The 22,733-nt window shown below is 40.7% G+C and overlaps 1 protein-coding gene across 5 annotated transcripts in view; it reads left to right on the forward strand.

Moving 5' to 3' along the window:
* Positions 1–8,972, forward strand: part of znf638.S (zinc finger protein 638 S homeolog) — a 44,401-nt gene extending 35,429 nt beyond the window's left edge. For 4 of the 5 annotated variants that reach the window (XM_041579349.1, XM_041579348.1, XM_041579352.1 and 1 more), the window contains 5 exons: positions 262–1,144; positions 2,387–2,641; positions 4,629–4,700; positions 7,035–7,153; positions 8,247–8,972. In XM_041579349.1, the coding sequence (XP_041435283.1) occupies positions 262–1,144; positions 2,387–2,641; positions 4,629–4,700; positions 7,035–7,153; positions 8,247–8,291 (1,374 nt within the window). In that variant the 3' untranslated portion in view covers positions 8,292–8,972. The remainder of the gene's footprint in view (positions 1–261; positions 1,145–2,386; positions 2,642–4,628; positions 4,701–7,034; positions 7,154–8,246) is intronic. The other variant, XM_041579350.1, reaches the window with a different exon arrangement.
* Positions 8,973–22,733: the final 13,761 nt, after the last annotated feature.

The raw sequence follows: 22,733 nt of genomic DNA on the forward strand, positions 1-22,733 counted from the left end.
CTAAACCCCCCTCCCCCCACCGAGTTGTAGTTGTGCTCATGCTACTCTGTACGAAGTGCAAGATACTGAACAGGAGGGGGGGGGGCAACTATGTACCTCCCCCCTCCCTTAAATTGAGCACTGCACTTGATTCGAGCTCTCTGTGCTCCAAAATAGCCTGTGGCTATTTGTACAATGCCTCATGCAGTTGCTGCTAATAAACAGTCTTTGTTGTCTTAAAAAAAAAAAAAATACTATAATCCTTAATTTATTTTATTTTAGGAACAGGAGGATATGTTCCCATTTAATTTAGATGAGTTTGTTACTGTAGACGAGATTGTTGAGGAGCACGGAGATGCAAAAAAAGCAGAAGAGCAGACAGATGCTTCTGAATTACTAAATACTTCTCGGAAAGGCAAAAGGAAAGATAACGAGCCATCTCCTGTAGAAGCTAAAAAAGCAAAAGGAAGGAGTCCAGATCCACATTTAACGAAGCAGGACTGTTCCTATGTAACCCTTGATGAAATAGTAGATGAAGAAGATGGCACTGTTGGATCTGATCCAAGTGATCCCTTGGGCCTTGCAAAAGAATCACAGTCTCTTCTAACAGTAGATGAAGTCCATGCAGAAGATGATCAGCCTTCTGCTAAAGACCCACAAGGGCTTATGACTTTGGATGAGATAAGTGGCGAGGAAGATGGAACTCGTTATTCTGCCACAGCTCATGCACCATTAGAAATTCCGGAGGTCTTTGGAAAAGAACAACTTCTTTTAACGCTCGATGAAATTGGTGGGGAAGAGGAGGAACCAATCTCTTCAGAATCCTCATCCTTGCAGGCCACAAACCCAAAAGATGAAGAGAATAAAGCTGAACTTAATGACCTGGATGATAAGGAAATCAACCTGTTTAAGATCTTGGACGATTCACAAGTTGAGGACCAAGTGCCAGTTGACCCGAAAGAACAGCCACTGTTGACCCTGGATGAAGTCAAAGGCGATGACGACACAGAATCTTTAGTAGACATTAGCTTTAGTGAAGGGAACCAGTTTTTCACTGTAGATGAAATTGGGGAGGAGGAGGAAGATTCCACAGTTGTTTCAGAGATGAACATCGAATCAGGAGGAAGAGGAAAAGGCAAAACTGGAATTAAAGCTACGAACACAAGTAAGTTACCAGGTGCTGTTAAAGGAAAGTTTCTGCTACTTTATCCTAACAACACTTCAGTTTTCCTTAATTTGGATCTTTATACTTTGTCTACTAAAAATTAATTTCAACATGAATTAAACCTAATAAAATAGTTTTGCCTCAAATAAGGGTTAATAATATCTGTTTGATCAAGTACAATGTATTATCTTCATAATTCAGGGAAGAAGGAAATTGTTTTTACAATTTTAATTATTTGATGAAAACGGAGTCTGTTAGATGGCCATCCCATAAATCTGAGCTTTCTGGATAATGGATTTCTAGATAACAAATCCCATTCCCAACTGGCATTCCCCCCCCCAAAAAATGTAGATAATGGGGCTACAAAAGAGGTAAAGTGTTGACCAATCCACTTTTGCCATTTATATTATTTTTTTTATCAAAGGAATGAAGCTGTTAACTGCTGATATAATGAATTTTGTAACCGCATCACTGACCAGTTCTGGGGAAAGAAATGGGATCGGTTGCTGATTGCTTAAAGGGATACTGTAATTTTTTTTTCAAAACGCATCAGTTAATAGTGCTGCTCCAGCAGAATTCTGCACTTAAATACATTTCTCAAAAGTGCAAACAGATTTTTTATATTTCATTTTGTAAGCTGACATGGGGCTAGACATATTGCCAGTTTCCCAGCTGTCCCCAGTCATGTGACTTGTGCTCTGATAAACTTCAGTCACTCTTTACTGCTGTACAGCAAGTTAGAGTGATATCACCCCCCCCCCCAGCAGCCAAACAAAAGAACAATGGGAAGGTAACCAGATAGCAGCTCCCTAACACAAGATAACAGCTGCCTGGTAGATCTAAGAACAGCACTCAATAGTAAAAGCCAAGTCCCATGGAGACTGATTCAGTTACATTGAGTAGGAGAAATAATGGCCTGCCAGAAAATAGTTCCATCCTAAAGTGCTTGCACAAGTCACATGACTGGGGGCAGCTGGGAAACTGACAATATGTATAGCCCCATGTCAGATTTCAAAATTGAATATAAAAAAATCTGTTTGATCTTTTGAGAAATGGATTTCAATGCAGAATTCTGCTGGAGCAGCACTATTAACTGACTGTTTTCCCATGACCGTATCCCTTTAAAGTACACCCGTTCTGTGAATTATCTTTATCAGTTCTATAGAGAGATCTGGTTTTATTGCTGCACCTCTCTTTCAAGTATGAGTTATAACAGTGTGTGTTTTTCTTCCTCATTCGAAGAGCCGACCCCAAAAAGAGGCAGGCCGAGAAAAAGGCCTTTTCCTAAAGATAGAACCGCAGGACCCTCGGACAGCAGCAAGAATAAAAAAGACAAGAAAGAAACCCAGGATTCTGCAGAGGATCCTTCCCAGGGAACAAGTGCTGCCAAGAGCCCTGTGGAGTCAAAGGCTTCTAAAGAGAGTCCCGGCAAAGGAAAAAGCACTGGCAGTTTGGGTGCAGAAAAGGCAGATTCAGAGAAGGCAGCAGCCAGTACAGGTCAGTCCTAGGTTTTTTACCCCATGCTGTTTCAGTGCCACCAAATGCTAAACATACTGCAAATAACTAGGAAAATGGTAAAAAATGAAAGATTGAAAACAACTGAAAAAAGTATTTGTTTATGGAGAATAATTAAATTGCTTTCCTTGCCTAACTTCTCTATAGGCTTCACTAACTAAGCTTGTCTAAGCCACCCTCGCTGTCAAGCTTTGCTTACATTTTCCCCAATCTTCTATAGCCCTTCTGTAGTGTCTCCAAAAAAGAAGCCATAGAATTGTCTGCTTGCCTTTAAAGGGGTTGTTCACCTTCAAGCACTTTTTTGATAAGTTTAGTTGGTTTCAGATTGTTCACAGAAATAACGGACATTTTCTAACTACTTTTTCAATTTCTGAACGTTTTTCTGATACTGAAGTTTAAAGTGTCATTTTTCGTCGACCCTTTAACTGTTCTAAATTGATACATTTAGTTGATATTTATGTTATCTTTGTCCCTGCTGAACAGAATCCATGAGTTTCATTAAAGGCAGCTATTAGACTTGATACAATGGCTAAAGGGAAACTCACATAACACAGAAACCCCTAATATACCCATCACAGTTACCTTTTTCTTCAAAAAGTATAAATAAATGGCATTTTCTATGCTGAAATCCAGCTGTGTAACAGTTCTTCTCTTTCTGCATCATTTGAAATCCTGGCAGGGAAGGAGGGACTAAACACTGATGTTACAACTTCTGCACAGCTTACAGACAACATGCAGGAACTACATAACCCACAATGCATTGCACTGGGATGTTCCTTTCCTTATTGAAATCACCTGTGCAGTGAATTGTGGGGTTTGGAGGATGCAGGCTGAGGACAGATGATACAAAGTAACAGTAGTCAGACAGATCAGCTGGAGAGCAGGGCCTGGGCTTATGGAACTGTTCCAAACCATTAAAAATCATGAAAAGTCTGCATATTTTTTAATTGATGTATATTGCAAAGTTGCTTGAAATTATGTTTAATTTTCAGAAAGCTCAATGTTTGTGTGGAGTTCCCCTTTAATATACAATAGCTAATATTCCGCAGCTGCTGCCAAGTAATGTATGAACTATATGTATTAATTAAATGTAGCAAATTGTAACAGTTCAGAATCTGCGCCTGGATCACACTAAGCTGCGCTACTGAAACCCCAGAGACAGGAACATTACAATTTTGGTAAACCAGTATATAATAAAAGATGGAAAGCAATTGGAAAAAAGTCTTTGTTTATAATGAACAATCTGAAAACAAATGAATTGATAAGTGTTTGGAGGCTGAATAACCCCTTTCAAGCTGGCCATAGACTCAAAGATCAGATCGTACAAATCGAGGTTTCGTACGATTTTCGGACCGTTTGTGGAGAGTCCAGACATTTTTCGTCCGGCGGAGATCGGTCGTCCGGTCGATGGGACAGGTTAAAAGATTTCTGTTGGCTGCTGATAATATCTCTGTGTGTATCGCCGATTGAACGATTTTCAGAGCGATTGTCACTAGCTTTGTCAGACATAACTTTCGTACGATTTCTGTCAGGGGCAGAACATCGGCTCATCTGTTCTTTTACTACTTTATTTCATCTGAATGGTTAGTGGCAGGTCTGGAGATGATTCGTATGATCGGATCTTTGCGTCTATGGGCAGCTTAACACTGGTCAGTAAATTTAATTTAGTGCTTAGTTTTTCATATTTCTTCTTCGTATTATTCATTTGTATTCTTTCATATTGTCTGTGCTAGTACAAGAAACATGTACTGTTGTCCTCTCAGGATCAGGTCAAGTTCAGCTGCCAATATAGTTGAGGCGAGGAGCAGTAAAAATATTTTCAGTAAATGTAATGGCTAATGCATGCACTACTTGTTTTACTATTTATATTCTCTGCTGGATAAATCTTCCTTTACTGGCTATTGAAACTATTAATGTGAAGTATTTGAAAGCATTTGGTTAACATTTAACTGTAAAATTGTTTTTACAGCTGATTCTGAAGAAACAGCACCCGAAACGAAAAAGCCAAAATTAGCCCCTTATAATCCATCTGTTCCTATAGGTAAGGACACACTAACATTTTTATTGTCTCTTTGCTCCAGAGTTCAAGATTAATTGGTATTGTATGTTTTTAATTGCACTGAATATATCTGTCTGTCGTAATGTGTTTTCAAATAGTTTTGAGGCATCTAGGTCGGCTGGATACCCGAGTCAACTTAGTTATAGCTCACACCACTAGGGGGCAGGGCAATATAAAGAAACTAAATAAGGCTTGGGCCAGACCATGTATAAAACATTGTGGATTCTCCGCCCTGCTGCTCAAAATGCAAAATGTTGTTTTTTTGGTGTTGAAATCCGCTGCATCTGCCTTCACTCCAAAGGAAACTATACTTCCGGGTGCAGGAGAGGAAGGGCAGTGTATCCGACATAGTCTACCCCTAGCCTAAAGCCTCTGAGCTCTTCACAAGATCAGTTTCACTCCTGGAGATTCAATTTGCCTTCCGCCTGCTATGAGAGCCAGCGTAGTGGCACTCTCTGCACTTCGATTTCCGAAGTTGCAGTCGCGAGGAAACTTCGGGCGACTTCGGAAATCGAAGCGCCACGAGTGCATTGGCGCAGATAATTTTTCATTTTAAGCAGGCAGTAGGCCGTTCAGGGAGATTGTCGCCCCGCAGAAGAGGCTATTAGTCGCCAGTCAACTAAATCTCCCAGAATCTCCAGGTGTTCCCTTACCCTTAAGGGAGAAAAGCCACAATTTTTTCCTGTTGAAAAATGAAACTGACCTTGTGAAGGAGAAGGAAAGGCTAAAAGTAAGTAAGGTTTATCAGAAAGGTCTATATAAATACACCAGTAAACCCTCAAAGTAATGCTGCTCTGAGTCCTCTGTCAAAAGAAACACCACATTTCTTTCCTTCTATTGTGTACTCATGGGCTTCTGTATCAGACTGTTTTCAGCTTAAACCTCCAGGGCTAGGGCTTGAGCATGCTCAGTTTGTTCCTCTCTCCCCCTCCCTGCTGTAATCTGAGCTATGAGTGAGCAGGGAGACACTCAGGCAGGAAGTGATGTCACACCAAGCTAATATGGCAGCTGCTATCCTAAACAAACAGAGAACTTCTAGAGCTGTTTACTCACGTATGGTAAAACATTCTGCAGAATAAATATTGTCTTATAGCTTGTACTATTGTGGCTAATCTGTTGGCAATAAACTGCCTCAGTAGCTTTCCTTCTCCCTTAAAGCAATGCCGACACTTTCCTATAAAAATCATAGGAACGTGTCCATATTTAGCAGCTGCTGCACGCAGAATATTTACAACTAAAAACTGCCCCCAGCCGCCCAACCTTTGTTGACCCGACTCTCTGACACTGCTAAATGATCTGCATCGCTTCAGTGACGCTGGGCTACGGGCGGAGAGATGCTTCCATAGGTTGCAGTCCTGTTTTCATTTGTAATTAGTCTATAGGAAGGATCACGCCTCCCCCAGCTCAGCATCACCGGAACAACACACAGTATCATTTAGCAGTGGCGGAGGGTCTGGTCAACGAAGGCTCGTGGGGCTTTTAGTTTAAAATATTGTGTGCGCAGCAGCTGCTAAATATGGACACATTCCTATAAATTTTATTTAAAAAAAATGTTTCCCTTTGTTTAGTACCTGTATTAATACATCAGTATTGGCCGCTGGCAGACATTATTCCTTAAAGGAGAATTAAACCCCCTCCCCCTTAAGCTTCCAGGCATTGCCCCCCTCCTCTGCCCCTTAAAGGGGTTGTTTACCTTTGAGTCAACGTTTAGTAGGACTTAGAGAGTAATAGTCTGAGAAAATTTGCAATTGGTTTTCATTTTTTATTATTTGTGGTTTTTGCGTTAAGCTTTTTATTCAGCGGCTCTCCAGTATGCAGTGTCAGCAATCTGGTTGCTAGGATCCAAATTACCCTAGCAACCATGCATTGATTTGAATGAGAATATAAAGTATTAGTAGGGGTGGGTCTGAATAGAAGAGTAATAAGAAGTAGCAATAACTATAAATTTGTAGCTTTACGGAGCATTTGCTTTAAGACGGGGTCAGTGACCCCCTTTTGAAAGCTGGAAAGAGTCAGGCGCTCACTTCCACGAAGAACCAGAAGACACAGAAGATGGGGCGGGCGTAGTTCTTCTTTAAAGGGACAATTTATCTTTTCAAAACATAACCATTTTCAAATAGTGACTTGAGCGACACTTTCGAGTAATCACCTGGAACTAATTAATGTTCATTGATTTTGTTCTGGTCCTTCTTTGGAAGAATTCACATGTGCATTTCACAATGTCCGAAAATGTTTCCCGTAATATTAACAGAGACCGGAAAATGCAATTATTGTGTAGATTTAAAACGGAGTGAATTTTCTTTCTTTTTCACCCAGGAATAGAATTTCTCATCCCTCAGACGGGGTTCTTCTGTGAGCTCTGCTCTCTGTTTTACATTAACGAGGCAACTAAGATCAAGCACTGTAAAAGTCTCCGACATTATCAGTCTGTAGAGGTAGGTTTTCCATCTTGTTTCCTGCATAGCTCCCTTGTTGTGAATTAGTCCACAAAAAAGCTAAACCACAGACCTCAGTAAAATATATAGTAAATACTAGAGGCCTCTGACCAAACAGAGGTAAAGCTACAAATTAAAAAAAATGTCTCTATCCATGCTTTTTTGTTGTTGTAGAAAAATGTTTTATGACATCATATTAAAATTACAAACAAAACCCCACATGGAGCCTAACGCATTTAATGCTTACCTAGCATAAAACTACCAATTCCAAAAAAATTCTCTATATCCATGCTTTCTTTTTGTAAAAAAAAAACAAAACTTTTATTATATTAAAATTACAAACAAAACCCCACATGGAGCCCAATGCGTTTCATGCTTACCTAGCACTTAGTCATAGTCAATCCTGGTTGCGTTTCATGCTTACCTAGCACTTAGATTGCTTATGACTAAGTGCTAGGTAAGCATGAAACTTGTTAGGCTCCATGTGGGTTTTTTTTTGTAATTTGAATTAATCTACAAAAAAAGAAATCACAGACCTCAGTAAATATATAGTAAATACTATAGCATGATAGAGACCCCTTGTGACCAAACAGAGCTAAAGCTACCAATTCTAAAAAAAATCTCTATATCCATGCTTTCTTTTTCTAAAAAAAGAAAAACTTTTATTGTATTAAAATTACAAACAAAACCCCACATGCAGCCCAATGCGTTTCATGCTTACCTAGCATAGTCCTAGGCAATCATGATAGCGTTTCATGCTTACCTAGCACTTAGTCATTAGCAATCCTGATTGTGCTAAGTGCTAGGTAAGCATGAAACGTGTTAGGCTTCATGTGGGGTTTTGTTTGTAATTTTAATATAATAAAAGTTTTTCTTTTTTTACAAAAAGAAAGCATGGATATAGATATAGTAGTTTTATGCTAGGTAAGCATGAAATCCGTTAGGCTCCATGTGGGGTTTTGTTTGTAATTTTAATATGATGTCATAAAACTTTTATAAAAATAAAAGCCTGGATATAGAGAAATGTTTTGAATGTGTCCCTTGTTGTGAATGGCGTCTAACTTTACATTCTTCCCGCTCGTTGTCTCTGTAGAAACATATGGCCAAAGCCGAAGAATTGACAGAAGCCAAACTATGAAGAAAGTGCAATTCACAATGAAGGAAACAGAAACATTTTGGGTCCATAGTGCATTTTGCTTTCATTTCTCACCAACCTGTTTTCACAACATTTGTTTATAATGTACAAATAAAAAACCATTGCACTGTTTGTAGACAGAAATAAATAGGAATTTAATTGAAAATCTAATTTTTTTTTAATATGTTTGTAGTGATTTCCATGAGTAGACACTCCCTGTGCTCCGTGTTGGTCGCTCTTATCACCTGCCTCAGACTTCTCTTATTTTCTCTTTCCCAAATCCTTGTCGTGCCCTCGCAATGTCATTAGATGTACTAACTGTTGGTATACTCACTTTTGTCTATTTTGTTGGAAAATATTATTGACATTTTTATTTTTCTGATGTAATTTTTAAGAAGATCCATTTTGTTTCATTCGTTTTCAGCGGCACCGGCTGGGAATTGTGTGGAACTCGTATTGAGCACAGGGGAGAATCCCGTTGTGAAACACCAGCTGGAACCGCCGCAGTTTTGTTACAAAATCACGTTTCCTTTTTGGGACACGTTTGCTTTATGAAGAGTTTATTTAGCATTCTTAATGAACGTTCTTGCTCGTTATTACTTTGCGTTCTTTTGTATATAACCCTTACTCCAACTTGTGTAGAAAGAAAAGTATGTTTCTAAATAAAACAAGTGCTCGACCAAATTCTTTTAACAAATGGTTTTTAATGTAGTCTTTGTAGTCTTTGTGCGACACGTATTCCGTAACCAGGACTCATTGCTGATGTGTCATGGCTGCTGTGAGGATCACATGATCTCCTGCTCCTCACAGATTGGATGCAGCCTGGCTAAGACAAATGTGCACATCAATTCCTGGTAGTCACCCAGGCCCACGTGCATACTCCATTATTGCCAGTCAAAAGACACAATTATAATCATTTCCAGTGTAATCTGAACAATTTAAAGGAGACGTAAAATTGTTTTTATGAAAGGGTGCCCCTACTCAGGCCACCCAGCTCCCAATTACATCATTAGACACTTGAGAAGAGTCCCCCGTATTAGCTGTCAAGGATTAGGAAGGGGGAGCTGTGGAGACTCATGAGGGAAGGGTGAGTCCTTGAGGCAGGAGCTGTATGTGCCTAGGGAACACGTAAAGGGAAGGCAGGACTGGAACGGGTGCAGGATGGACAGGGCGAAGATCAGGACTGGACAGGATCAAGAGGGGAAAGATCAGGACAGCAACAGACTGGATGGGACAGGACGGTGTGGGCACAGATCAGTAGACCGGAGCAGACGAAGTATAAGACAGGACGGTTCGGGTGTAGCTCGGGAGCAGAGTTAAGATTGGGAACTGGAGAACAAGATAGTGGGAGGAGACTGGAACAGATAGCAGGAGAGGACCGGAGCGGATAGCAGGAGAGGACTGGAAAAAGCAGGGTAAGATGAGAGAAGATAGGGTACAGGTCAGACCAGGAAGCAGGAATCCGAAAGGTCAGGTCAAGGCAAGATCAGGTTAGAAGTGAGGAGCAGAGAAGATTCAGAATAGCAAGGAAGGCAGGGCAGGGTTAAAGCAAGGAAAGATCAAGGTTTAAAGCAGGACAGGAGCGGAACTGGAAGGGGAAGACGAGGCAGATCAAGACAGGACAAGGTTCAGAGCCAGGCAGGACAAGACAGGGAAGGGTCAGACAAGATAAGGCAGAATGGGAAGGAGACTAGAGCAGGAACCCTTAGCTAGGGACAATGCCACACTGCTAGGATGGGAACCAAATGCTCAGGCAAGGAGTGTTTGGAGGGCTGACCTTAAATAGGGCAGAGTCAGCCCTATTTATTTCTGATCAGTGGAATGGGAGTGCCCTCTATCTGTCCCCTAGAGAATTGCGGGTAAAGTCCACCGGCTCAAGTGAAACCTAAAAACCATTCATGAATATGATTTTTCATTTGTTTCGATAAAAGATCACACCTTTCATTTACAATTAAAATGGTCATTTAAAAAGGAAAAAGGCCTCGTTAGCCTGTTTTGTCAAGTGAAAGTGAAGAATTCTAAAACTTTATAAAATACATTCATTACAAATTTCCAGTTGATTTAAAGTTATTTTTTGATCAAATTTGTAAATCTGCAAGTAGTGATGAGCGAATGTGTCCTGCTTGACTTCGCAGAAAAATTTGCGAAAAATTCATGAAACGCAACTTTTTTTTGTAGTAAAATACATTAGAGTCTATCTTTTTTGTCTACTGTGACATTTTTGTCTTCCGCCCAATATTTTTGTGGCACACATTATTTGTGGCGAAATCATACACGCCGAAAACACTCGCTTATCACATCTATTATGGCTAAAAAATTGTCGTCAATGAATCCTTGAAATGTTTATGATTATGAAGTCCTTCTAATTATTGTACCATTCATTCTTACTACAATTTTACATGAATTTAAAATGTTTTTCAAATTAAGAATTTAAAAAAACAAAAACATTTAAAAGGATATCCGATAAAGCAAAGGACCTACTGGTAGAGTGACCTGATTTCTGCCAAGTTTTCAGTTGTTGTTGAGTTAAACAAATAAATTCTGATTATAAATTTTGGGCACAAACCATAATGAAAATGTACCCTAGTTTTATATTGCGCTCATTATTTGGTAGATGCTTGGACAAGATTAGAACATTCTCAGCACAGAGGGAGGCGTTGGTATCTATTGATACTGCTGAGATACCCTACACTGAAACTGCGCCCCCTAGTTGCTGCATTGTCGCATATCTACAGAATTTCGCTTGATTAATAAAAGTCTATTGCTTCTAGAAAGACTAAAATTTGAATTAAAATAGATCAGTATCTCAACTGCTTCCAAAGGGGCTTTTGAGCCTTAGCAGAAAAAAATACTTTTTCACACCAAGTGCATATTTAGAATTTTATAAATTTTGGAGTTTTTGAAAAATTTCTAAAAAAACAATTCATAGAGCAGATTTTATTAGGTTGCTGGTAAAACTATAACTGTAAACCCATAATAAGAGGCAGGAAGACCCATTGCAGAGACATTTAGTGGCCGATTTATGGAACCTCATGGGATATAAAAATAAAAAAAAGGACATGGGTCTCACTGCCACCAACTCACCAACTGCCAACTAGGCTGTACCATGTGATTATATGAATGGATTCTCATTTGGGAATGTGGGTCTGTTCCAGAACATGCCTTTCTGAGGAAGTGGCTTCTTCTCTACGACCCAGGTGACTTCTCTGCGGGAGCCAAGGGCTACCTGAAGGTCGGCCTCTACATACTGGGACCTGGAGATGAGACCCCCATAAGAACTTGGTTACAGGAGCTCCTGCTAAACTTGGACTGATCCATACGATTGATAGGGCGGGTACAATTCATACAACTTTTTATCCTGACAAGACATTGAAGTTAATGATATCACTGGTCGCCACGTCATCAGTCCCGCCCCTGACACCATCATCCCCTCCCCCAATGTCATCTGCCCCTCCCTCAATGTCATCAGCTCTGCCCCAACATCATCTGCCCCACCCCTGCCTATTTTCCTCAAACTTAAAAGATGGCAACCCTAATTATGGGATTATGGGAAAAGTAGAATTTGGCAGATGGCTTTTGTACATAGGAGAGAGCCACTGGGGTTTCTAGTAATACGCCTGTTAAAGGGGAGGTTCACTACAATCTTTAAGCACAATGTAGACATTGTTATTCTAAAACAATTTGTAGTTGGTCTTCGTGTTTTATTTTTTGTGTTTTTTCCAGGTATTTTGCTTCTTTTTTGTTCAGCCGCTCTCTAGTTTGGTATTTCAGAGGCTATCTGGTTGCTAGGGTCTTATTTACCCTAGCAATCAGGCAGTGGTTTGCATGAGAGACTGGAGTATGAATTAGGGATGCACCAAATCCAATATTTTGGATTTGGGGAACCCCCGAATCTGTCGCGAAAGATTCAGCCGAATATCAAACTGAATCAAGATCCTGATTTGCATATGCAAATTAGGGGTGGGAAGGGAAAATAATTTTTTACTTCCTTGTTTTGTGACAAAAAGTCACACAATTTCCCTCCACCCCCTAATTTGCATATGCAAATTAGGATTCAGAATCTGAATGCTGCTGAAAAAGGCTGAATCCTGAACCAAATCCTGGATTCGGTGCATCCCTAAAATAAATAGGAAGATAAATAATAATTACAAAAAAACTATGAAAAATTAATAGTGAACAGCAATTGAAAAGATGCTAGGAATAGAGCATTCTGTAACATACTAAAAGTTAACGTAATGTTGAACTACCCCTTTCATCCTGTGTATGCTTATAGACTATTGCAGTCGGCCCATTGTGGCGTCATCCCTACTTAGGCAGAAATCTACACAAGGCTCTTGGCAGTTGGGCTGTAGACCCCAGTGACTGGATCTATAGAAGGTTGGAATGTTCCATCAGTTGGATAGAGGGGATATCTGCCAGGATATGGCCACCTATAGGCTATGAGTCTGGCCAAACACATCTGTTGAGGGGACGAGACCATTGTCGACTGAGTGATTAATGGACCTGCTTTGTATGTGTAGGCAGAGAATAAAGAGGCCTCAGAAGACAAAGAAGACATTGAAGGAATCTTACTGCTACTGGCCGGGTGTCTTTGCGAGGAGCCCACCTTACTTGAAGGTTTACAGAAGATCTGCCACAGAGTAAAAGCGTCACCAAACATACATTATTGTGTTGTTGTGACTGTTGAGTTGCGTTCCTAGTGAAGGGAACAGTGTGAGATCAATATCTCAATAAAATAAGGGTGTTTATAGAGTCCAATCGGATGAGGAAATGAGACACCAAGTTCTTGGCTCAACGTACTTTGTGTTGGAGAATTCAGGCTCCTGTAGAACCAACATCAAGGCCAAGGCTAAGGTCAGCCAATAAAACATCATGTGTCGGGCACCACGGGAAGGGCAACTTCACTGTTCTAATGTGCCGAGTGATAAATGTACTCACTAGAGGATAAACAAGTACAACAAGTACAACATGGAACTCTGGAACCAGACTCAGTTTCTAGAGAATAGTTTGTTAGATCATAATCGGCAAAAATGAGAACATTTGTTACCAGGGGGCCACTGGCAACATTATCAGCTAGGAGTCGTGCCTTTAAGAAAATTCCACACAATTGGACTATGGTTTGAGGATTATAGATGTATTTCTGGCTTGCAGATTCTGCTTTACTTACAGAAGCCATTGTTATTTTTCTCTATCTACACAGACTCAGTATCTCCTTCTGTTCCATAGACCTTTTGTGTTGATTAATGTTGATGGAGCCGTTGACTCCTATTAGTTTTACACCAGCCAATGACAGTACAGATCTGCACATTTGAAACTGTGTCTAGCCCCTCCCCATATTTAGTCTCTTGGTCCGCCCACTCCCTAGTGCCCAAAGCACATGACTGGTCCAGTGGGCACTATAGTTGGGTTAATCTTAGGCAAAGTCACAAAGAGAGGGGAGGTCCATCTATCAGATGAATTTAACGTACCAAAAGAAACAGTGAGCTCTGTTCATCTATTGGATCAAACAGGAAAGACCTCAGCTCATTGGTTCTGCAGCAAACACACTAATTATAATCAACTAGAACTCAGGGGCAATGCTCTCCAGAATGAGGGGCAGTTACTTTTGTTTCTCACCAGCTATTGGCCAGGGAGTTATTCCTGAGGTTCTGCTGATGGAGGGGCCAAAACTGACAGTTAATATTCTTTCTCCCAGTGGACGATGCTGTGCTGGACAATGTCAAACATATCTTTGACAGCAACAAGAAAAACTTGGTGGATTGTTTTGTGGAAGTCAGTTTTGCAGGGAGGTTGGTGAGTGAGCTTACGCTCTAGTTTAGGCCCAGAAAGAAACCTCTATGGCATTTGCAAGGCTTCTAAGCACCTGAGATTGGTCACATTGTGTATAGAGACAAGTAAACATTCTCTATGGGCCGAGTTTTTCACATTTATGTTAAAGAATTCTGGTGCAGAGACCTTTCTGCTTAACCTCATTCACTGATACAACAGGCCTCATGTTTGTCTACGTCAGCAGCTCATTATAACGGGTGCCACTAGGTGGCGGTGCTGCTCTATCTCAACTGCCATTATTTTACTGACAGTTTCTAAATACTGGATTTGCCTCTTTCCGACCCTGCATTTCACTTCCACTGATATTGTTACTTAGATATTCATCTCTGTTATAATGTCCTGTAATTCCCTACACCAGAGATACAGTAACACCCACACTTTCCTGTATCTTATTCCTTAGTTTGATATTAACAACAATGGCATAAAGTTTCATTTTATTGGCCGAGACCTCAAATACCAACCAGGTGACAATTATGTCGAGATGAGACTGACACTCCGTTATACTCTTGATACAACTCTTCGTTAAGATAATGAAGAAGAACTCAAACCCCATTAGACTCAGTCCATCACACTTCTCATCAGGGTGAGCAGAACATTCACAGTTCAATTCCCAGCCATGTCCTCTGTGTGTATATATTTGTGTGTGTGTGTATATATGTGTATATATATGTGTGTGTGTATGTGTGTAGATATGTGTGTGTTTTTGTGTATGTGTATGTATATATATATATATGTGTGTGTGTGTGTGTGTGTAGATATGTGTGTGTGTAAGTAGAGTCACACTATGGGACCATCTCATTTTCTTTTCTTTCCTGACAGTTCCCTTCTATATGTGAAAAAATGTGTGACTGTGCCACTGTGTATGTTGTACAACTATAACTCAACATCCCAGTACAAGTAATGGGCAGAGACGCATCCATTATTGGGGTGAATAATCTGATTGTATAAGGGACACAAGGTCTCCCCATGGAATGCCCCAGGACTCTGCTCCCATATTCAGGGTGAGCCAATGCAGCTCATGGGACTCTTCCTAATAACAAAAAGTCTCCCTTTAAGGAACCTCAGTCTCTCCCTGGTGTAGGAGCCTCTCCTCTATACAATGGTAACACATCTCCTATCATCTCACATACCCATTGGCAGGGCCGCCATGAGAAACCGCAGGGCCCCTTATGAAAAAATTTTCTGGCCCCCCCTGGGCTGCACCCAACACAAGCCCCACCTACAGGTCCACCACACACTAAAAAAAAAACATTGGTGGCTATGGTTCCCACATGTTAATAAAAAAATATTGGTGGTCAGGGCCCCCATTGAAAAAAACATTTGTGGTCAGGGCCCCCCATTAAAAAATATTGGTGGCTAGGACCCCACATGGGGGAAAAAAATTGGTGGCCGGGCCCCCCACGTTATAAGAAAATGGTGGCCAGGGCCCCCCTTAAACTTCCATGTAAAAAAAACTTGCCCCCCCAGAAGTTAAAAAAAAATTTCGTGCCCAGGGCCCCACCACACAACAGGGACCACAAAGGGTTACCTTTAGGGGGGCCCTGCTATGTTACACTTACTTCATTAGTGTGGCCCACCTGCTGTCAGTGAGCTGCGAACTACAGAAGGGAGGAGGGGAGCACAGGTGGCTGCATCTACTTCCAGTGACAGCATTTTCTTCCCTTATTGGTCAAAGAATTTCAAGTCCTGGTAAAGCTGCATGGTGATTGGATGAGCTGGAGGAGAAGTTCGAACCTCAGCTATCCAATTCCTGAGCAGTGCAACCGGGACTTAAACTCAGTGGCCAATAAGGGGAAGTAATGGACAGAAGATCCCTCCCCTTGTGCTCCTGCCCTGCCTTCCCGAAGTCAGCAGCTCTCAGAAAGCAGGGGGGCCCGGCTAATCAAGAAAGTGCGGCATGGCTAGGCCCCCTTACCCTCGGGCCCCATACAACTCTTCCCCCTGTCCCCCCCTGATGGCTGCCCTGCCCATTGGCTATTAATTCCAATAGTCCTGTATTTTATAACCTTGCTAAAAAAAAGGCATCCAACCCTTTCTTGAAACAATCTACTGTACATGAAACCATCTCTGGGAGTGCAGATTGCAAGCTCTGCGGTTCAACGCTTAATACTAATAACCAACCTGTGCCTCAGAGCAGGGAACTGTGACCCTTTCTCTGACCCCTTCTCTGACCCCTTCGCTGACCCCTCCGCTTCTCCTTTTGGTTCCTGCCACACTCCATAACTTCTCTTTCCCCATTACCTCGTGGCCCCACATAAAAGCCCCAGCCACTGTTTCTCCTATATTTTATTTTCATGTCGTACAGAGATCAGCAGAACTATTTTTATCCCTGGGAATTCCACCGCATCCCAAATTCCTTCTTCTTTACTCTGAGCGAGGGCAGAGACGGTCATGCCGAGCGCTACAGAATCATCCCGCTTGTGTTGTGGCTTCCTATTGGCCGTGCAACCCTTGGCAGCCATCTTGATCTGCCCACAGGGGCCAAGAACAGCAATAAACACAAGTAGCCATTACTGGTGTCAATGAGCAGTCGGAAGAGATTAAACTATCGGCTTCAAAGGCTCTGGCTCAGGCCGCTCCGGGGAGAGTAGAAAGAAATATAAGGGGTAATTATTCCCCCAGTGGGAGGAAGATAAATGCTGCACTTTTCTGCTCATTTATTTCCACCTCTAATCACTTTAACATGCTCTCGTTTTGTGTTTCTTCTGGCAATTTCCACTCCTCGACTTTCCCATGATGCACCCAGGCCCCCTCCTAAACGTCTGCCATAAAATGATCTCTCTGTGCAGTAAAGAAAGGGGGGTCTGTTGTCTTTCTGTAGCTTCTCATCCCCAGTAAATAACACTGCACTCTTGCGCCCTCTGCTGCCCACCCCTAGATCTGGCCCTGGCACCTCATGCCACAATCATTGGGGAGGGAGCCACCTACCTGCCATGGGGGTGCACACGGGTCTCTCTAGTTCATTTGGAGATCTGTAGCAATTCATTTAGTGCGCCGGGCAGGGTGCAAAGTGCAAAAATATGGCATGTGTGCCATGGGCATAGTGTTAAACGCAGAAACAAATTGTCATGTTTTTTTTACCCATAATGCATGCATTTTTCCCCGGCAATGCTAAGAAGTACTGTCCACTCAACTTGTGCAGAATGCACCAATACTGGCCCACATTAGCCCCCTGTTTTTTTGAGCATCATGCCAAGTTGTGACACACAGTTTCAGTTTACGTCTCCTTTAGCTTGCCAATAGTCACTTTGCCAATAATGCCATCACTGTTTGGTTCTCTTGGAGCAACTCAAGGGCATCTATCAGCATGGTCTGCCTGGTTTATGTTTGGGGTCGTATCAGGGTTCTTGACTATCAATGAGTACAATCCAGGCTGAATGGCCATAGTGAAGACATTTGATTCACTTAAAGCAAATCAGTTGGATCCATCTAGGACTTGGCTCCCAGCAGATACAAGGTTCAATAATGCCCATAAACAGAATTCATCAGAGCTTGCTTAATGCACATTGTCTCTCGCTGCAAGTTGCTAGGAGCATGTATGGGTACATTCGGGCATAGAGTCAATGTTCAGTCAATATTAATGCCCTGTGTTGCTGAGTATAAGAAGTGAACTCACTCATTGGGGAGATGTTTCATAATCCTGCAAGATAAGGTTATAGAGGGCCTCATAGAGTAAGTTGCCTTATCATATCTCCATTGACCTGTAGATAAGTATTTCAGTAGGATGTCTTTTCCTCTGCTAACTCTATTCTCTTCATCTCTAGGGACCATCTGACCCACAATGATATCATTGGCACCACCTACCTGAGTATGTCCAAAATCTCAGCACCTGGTGGCAAGATTGAAGGTACTGTCAGATCTTCTCATTTCCGTTCTTCACTTTTTTAGTGCTTGTCTTGGATTTGGTGCTTGGCTTGTGGCTGTGCTGGTGGTTTGGTGACATTAGACTTGCCTTGTTCCTTGGTGGGACTCAAGAGTAGAGATCTACTGTAGGTTCAATGGTTGTTACCTGGATTCAGTCCGACTGTGGGTACTTACAGTAGCCTCAGGGTTGACAGAAGGAATCTTTGCCAGCAGAGACTTAACAAAGCATTAAAGAAAACATTTCTGCATGAAAAGGAGCAACGTGTAGAAGAATGGTAAAATAATTTCCACTTTTAGCCAACCTTATACTTGGCTTTTCCACCTTTTTTTTAGCACTTTATTATTTTATGTCAGGGCGTAAAAACATTAGTTTAAATATCTCGCACATATGTGTTTCCATTGCACCAGAACTAAACCAATATACACACGTTATATCATCAGCCCGGTTTATTTTTGTACTATTGGAGGAAGAATCACTTTTGGCAGAATGAAGAGGGAGCCAACACCAACCAAATGTTCCAGTGCAATTTCAACCCTGGCACAGACAGAATGATAGATGATGTTATGTTTATAGATGATAGATAATAGATAGATAGATAGATAGATAGATAATAGATAGATAGATAGATAGATAGATAGATGATAGATAGATTGATAGATAGAGAGAGATAGATAGATAGATAATAGATAGATAGATAGATAGATAGATAGATAGATAGATAGATAGATAGATAGATAGATAGATAGATGATAGATAGATTGATAGATAGAGAGAGATAGATAGATAGATAATAGATAGATAGATAATAGATAGATAGATAGATAGATAGATAATAGATAGATAGATAGATAGATAGATAGATAGATAGATAGATAGATAATAGATAGATAGATAATAGATAGATAGATAGATAGATAGATAGATAGATGATAGATAGAGTGATAGATAGAGAGAGATAGATAGATAATAGATAGATAGATAATAGATAGATAGATAGATAGATAATAGATAGATAGATAGATAGATAGATAGATAATAGATAGATAGATAATAGATAGATAGATGGATGGATGGATGGATGGATAGATGACTTGACTGAGTTTGTTGTGAGTCTGTATCCCTACAGCGCAAAGGAACCTGATAAGCCAGAAAATCCCCCGTTTTGTTTAATTCATACAGCTTGTCTAAATTTGCATAATTACATAAGAAATATGTGTTTGTTAACTATAGCAATATACATTTTCTCATAAATCTATATTATATTTAAGGAATATTTTCCATGGAACAGAATGCTAAAACTGCTTTTATTGTAGATCATCACGGAACAGTATCACAAAAATTAAACCTCGCATTAATAAAGTAATGGCACTCCTGATCCGAAGAATAAGACTAAGTTCATCTTTTCTTGGATTATCAGTCCCTGCAGCGTATGAGCATCTTTTTTAGATGTGTCCCACAGATTTTATTACTAAGAATGAACAGCAGCTATGTGATAGTGGCTATAAAAAGACAATGTGGTGCCTCTCCAATATGTATCTTCCAAACGTACCAGACCATGTTACCTTCTTGTTCTACTTTCACCATTTTGCTCTATTGTCTCCATGTTGTTCTATTGTCTCCATGTTGTTCTATTGTCTCCATTTTGCCCTTCTGCTGTTGTTCTTCTTCATGTTGTCCTACTGTCTCCCTGTTGTTCTATTGTCTCTATTTTCTCCTAATGTCTCCATCTTGCCCTTCTGTCTCCATTTTGTCCTACTGTCTCTGTGTAGTCCTATTATCTCCATTTTGCCCTACTGTCTTCATGTTGTCCTACTGTCTCCATCTTATCCTACTTTCTCCATCTTGCTCTACTGTCTCCATCTTGCCCTACTGTCTCCATTGTGTCCTACTGTTTCCATCTTGTCCTTCTTTCTCTGTGTTGTCCTACTGTTTCCATCTTGTCCTTCATTATCCATCTTGCCCTACTGTTTCTATTTTGCCCTCCTGGCTCTATTTTGTCCTACTGTTTCAATCTTGTCCTTTTTTCTCCATGTTGTCTTACTGTTTCCATCTTGTTTTTCATTCTCCATCTTGCCCTACTGTTTCTATCTTGCCCTACTGTCTCCATCTTGCTCTGCTGTCACCACCTTACCTTATTGACTTGTCAATATTTTGTTTCACTTCTTCTTGATCTACAGTATATGCTAGCCCCTAATCCTCCTACCTACAACTGCTGCTCCAAAGGGCAACAATTTATGCAGGACCCTTACTTGCCAATTGTGCATTCAAACCTATTTGGACCCCCTAAATAAAGATCTGATTCTGAGGTTTACAGAATTTTTGTACTTCATTGACTCTACTAAAACAAAAATGAATTAATGCTTGTAGAAGTGTATGCATCTGATAGGCTGTGTGCATAGATTCTAAACAATCTCCATTCTTTGTGCTCCAGATGAGACATCGCATTAGGCATTGCCGGTTTCTAACTGTACGTTCTGTGAAACCTTTTACTTTTCTCATCCCTTTACACACTGCCAGGGTCAGGCTGAAAATCAAATCATTCTCATCTTTAAAGATCATAACTGAGAAACAGTCACTTTTTATGGAAAAATAATCAAAGGGAAAATACGTATTTGTGAAAAATGCTTCATTTAAAAGTTATTCCATTTAAAACATTGTTCCTCAGATACTATTAGCAAGAGCAGGAGCAAAACTATGCACCAACCACATCTTCTTGCTCCTGCCACCAGTCTGCCATTGTTGCAAGTTGCATTGAGTGCACTTAGGCTCAAAGTACATTACAGTATACCGGTCATTGATTGGGTGCTAAGTACAAGTCTTCCTTTTGCATATTGGAGCCACACACTTTAATATTATTGTGCCCCCCCAATAGCCAAAAGGCCAGATCAGCCAGCTCTGGACATCCATATGTTTGACAAAGATCTGCTCATTTGGATCTTACTCAATGAATAGTTCTGTTCATGTTTGAAACCGAGAAAAGGGGATGAGGCTTCTTACAGCAATATTATTGCTGTATTTACAGTATCTCAGAATAATTTTTATAAGTAAGGATTGCAGTTGTATTCTTCTGGGTACTTGCTACTAGTAATACCTTTACCATGTTTGTTTGACTGACTGACCACAAACCATGGAGTATGGTAACATGTAGAGTAGATAGAATTAGAGAGTATGCTCACCCTACCCCACTCCCACCTCAGGCATCTTCTCAATTGATTCAGAGACATCAACCAACCCCATACATCAACCAACCCCATATCATGTGCTTGAGAATGATCCACTTTTGAGACCATATTTCATGTTACCATTTAGTGGGAATAGAGAGTAATCTAGCCTTAAGAAATCAATGACTGGATCTTTATCACCCTCATGACATAGGACTGGTAGATATCTCCACTCCACTACTCCATCACCCCTGACGCATTTCGCCTACAAGACTTTTTCCAAGGATGATAGGGCGAATGTGATTACACTGATGGTGGGTCTTTAGTGAGAACTCTACATTATATTTTCTTGCCCCCCCCATTCTCTTTTGAGGTTTGTTCAGCACCACTTTTTGGAACTCAATACTTTGGAGGTGGAAGAGAGCTTTACTGGACTGGGGATAACACTGTGTGTATTTTTTCCATGTAATAAGTTATACTCAGCCAGACAATTGTTACATGAAGTCATTGGTCAGTAGAATTATGTGACGTTAATGTTCCTTAACTTTTGGCTCTGCAGCCATTGCTGGACTTTATCTGCCAAGGGTGAGGTCAAGGGGGCATATTTATCATAGAATGGAAATAAAGAGATCAGGACAAAAGGTTAAAAAAATCCAGCTCCCTATTCACTTGTATATGTGCCCATAAAATCCACAGAGCTGTGACAGTTCCTAATAGAGAACTATGGTGAGCTCAGTTTTCTTTTTTTTTATAAATACGCCCGAAGGACTTTGTAAAATGTAGACCTTTCTATGCCATTAGGTATTTGTCCTTTGGGGTGTTTTAGTTAGGTAAAAATAGTTTTTTTGTTCAATTTGTGGAATATCATGGTACACATGACCCTGAATATGAAGCAATTGTATTTCTGTGCCTAACTCTAGTTGACGACACTCTGGGATTTCTGCCACCCTTCAGTCCTTGTTATGGGAACCTTTATGGCAGCCCACGGGAATTCACTGGGTTTCCGTATCCTTATGAGGAGCTGAACTTGGGGAAGGTAACCCTTTATTGTATAATACAGCCTCATATTTGTTTTTGTAATTTGTACTTTCTTGATTCCCACATGACCAGGCCAACTCAACATTGTCCATCATAGGTCAACCCCAATCTTCCCTTTTCCCAACAAGATAATTCCTAGGTTTCAATCCTTGGGCCCCATATTCTTGGTCTCATGGCCTTTGCTGCGGTCATTTGCTTTTGTTGAACCAAGAAAACATTCTACTCTTAAGATGTTCTAAATCCTAAATAGAGTTGAATTTTATGGCCCGTAGACTTTACATGGCCTTCACTCTTCCTAAAAACGCTGAAACATGTTTGACAGTTCATTCAACAATGTAATAATTATTTGATTCTATTCTCTAGGCCATGTACAAACAGGCATTTGTACCTACAGTTGACATACAGTATGTTTGGTTCCACTAGGGTTCTCCTTGTGTCAGACAACTGTGAAACCTTTTAACAAACACTAGAATACTGACACAATCAATCACGGGTCTGAGCCAAACACATATAAGCTTCAATATAATATTTGCAACCAATATAAGTGTATCC

The sequence above is a fragment of the Xenopus laevis genome, chromosome 1S, assembly GCF_017654675.1.
Source record: "Xenopus laevis strain J_2021 chromosome 1S, Xenopus_laevis_v10.1, whole genome shotgun sequence".
Classification (NCBI taxonomy): domain Eukaryota; kingdom Metazoa; phylum Chordata; class Amphibia; order Anura; family Pipidae; genus Xenopus; species Xenopus laevis.